Here is a 1,992-nt window from a genome sequence, read left to right as displayed (position 1 = left end):
AAAATGCCATATTTTTCCTCCCGGTATCCAGCGGCCCGGCGGCTCAGCAACTCAGCAGCTGAGCCGATTGTCTGCCAGGCCATTGTCAAAGCGCCCGTGACTGCGGCACCCGGCAGACAAACGTCTCAGCTGCCGGATTGCCGAGTCGCCGGGCCGCCGGATACTGGGAGAAAAATATGGCATTTTCTTACTTATTTTTTCAGGCTGTTTTCGCATTTTTTTTGCGACCAAAAAGTTCCAAATTTCTCTCGTGTCTTCAAAGTCAGCTTCATCTTCACTGTCAGCTTTGTTCTCACTATCAGCTTTGTCTTCACCATCAGCTCTGTCTGCATCACCTTCATTGTATTTGTCATTGATCACAGTGAAGTCTTTAGAGGCATACTTGTTAAACTCAAGCTTAAGCTCCTAGTATAAAATGAGAATACCCTACTCCCTTGCAAAGGCTCATGTGCTCACCAAGCCCCATGCAGTAGCAGCAGCAGCCTGCTCAGAGTCATCTTTATACTATTAAAACACATTGTCATCATTCTCAAACCCTGCAGCATTGGTCTTGGATGTTGCACATGAAGCAAAGTTGCCATCTTCACCCTCGTTCTCATTCTCATTCTCATTCTCCTCGTCCTCATCGTTCTTGTTCTCATCCTCCTCACTCTCGCCTCTGTTCCTGTTTTTGTTCTCACCTGCAGCTACCTCATCCTCACCTGCAACCTCGCCCTCATCTTCATCTCAAGTACCTTCTATTTGTGCGCAGTCAAAACTATCGTGCTGACGAGCCTTGCCTTTACTCTCTGTAGAATGTAGTTAGCTCTGCCAATCAGGTTGCAGAGACACTTACTTGTGTCAGTTCACTGTTATCAAGGTTGATCATCTTCAGACCCCGTGTCTTGATTGTTCTTGTTCTGCCTGTAGTCAGCCTTGTCCATACAACTATCTGCCTTTTTGTTTGAAACATGGCCATTACCATTGTAGGCGTTTACTAAAAAAGCAGACATTAGCATCACCAAAGTGTACACTGCAGCTACTAGATACTGAAGCGACTAAGTGTCCAAGAGATCTTGTAAGCATTTGATAATGGTTGAGACAAATGACTTGGCCCAGCAGTCGGCTGAGTTAACAAGCGACCAGCTTGTTGCAAAAACTGCCCAGCTTTGTTAGTCAGCAGGCTGAGCAAACAAGAGTGAACAGTCGAAGTGGATGGCTGATTGTGCAATGCTGCTGGGATGATTTTGAGAACTGCCTGAGTCTTTGAATCAGGCCGTATTGAGGTGCAAGTAGATCTGGCCTTTTTGACAAGGTCTATTGATGGCAGTACTAGGCACAACAATGAGGTAAATGATTAAATCAACTGTAAGGATGGCTTACACTTCTTTATGGGCCCTGTGGCTTTGCCCTTGTCAACAGCAGAGCCTTCAGAGGCCTTGCACTTCTCAGAACTTGTACAGACAGCAGTGATGGTGTGGCTGGTGTTTAAACACTGCTCTAGATGTACTAGTCATGGATGAAAACTTGCAGCCAGCTTCTATTGTTATGCTGTTGTACATTGATGATAGGTGAACTAGTCTGCTGAACTATGTAGATAAGCGTGTGAGAGCATTTATCTTTTGTAGCAGTTAATGTATTGCATACCATTAATGCTTCATTTACGTGCTGCCATTTTGCTTGCCATTACCATTTTGTATGGCCGTGTCTGTATGTAACCTTATTTGCACATGAGAATCATCTATCAGAGATATATCAGATTTCATAGGAATAAGATTGTGTGCACAACTCACTATGCTTGACCTAAAGAGAGGCTGTATGATTTTTGTGCTCATTTTGTGCAGCTGCGTCATTTGCAGATTCATAATGTGATGGACCGACCAATCAAGAAACCCTGAGCTTACCATGCTTTGATAGCATCTGCTACTTCTTGTGTGAAGATTGAGAGGATGCAATGGCTCGGCTTTTGTTGTCATGTTTAGCATCTGAAAGAGTACTGCATTAATGGCATAT

At 44.3% G+C, this 1,992-nt stretch overlaps 1 protein-coding gene across 1 annotated transcript; it reads right to left on the bottom strand.

Moving 5' to 3' along the window:
• Positions 1 to 507: 507 nt before the first annotated feature.
• Positions 508 to 964, bottom strand: PHACADRAFT_34056 (uncharacterized protein; the record flags this gene model as incomplete). Its single annotated transcript, XM_007403374.1, has 3 exons — positions 508 to 701; positions 735 to 786; positions 836 to 964. 3 exons carry the CDS (start codon positions 962 to 964, stop codon positions 508 to 510), a joined length of 375 nt encoding a protein of 124 aa, XP_007403436.1.
• Between the last annotated feature and the right edge of the window lie 1,028 nt (positions 965 to 1,992).

Source organism: Phanerochaete carnosa (assembly GCF_000300595.1).
Source record: "Phanerochaete carnosa HHB-10118-sp unplaced genomic scaffold PHACAscaffold_1081, whole genome shotgun sequence".
Classification (NCBI taxonomy): Eukaryota; Fungi; Basidiomycota; class Agaricomycetes; order Polyporales; family Phanerochaetaceae; genus Phanerochaete; species Phanerochaete carnosa.
This window is presented reverse-complemented; position numbering and strand designations above follow the sequence as displayed.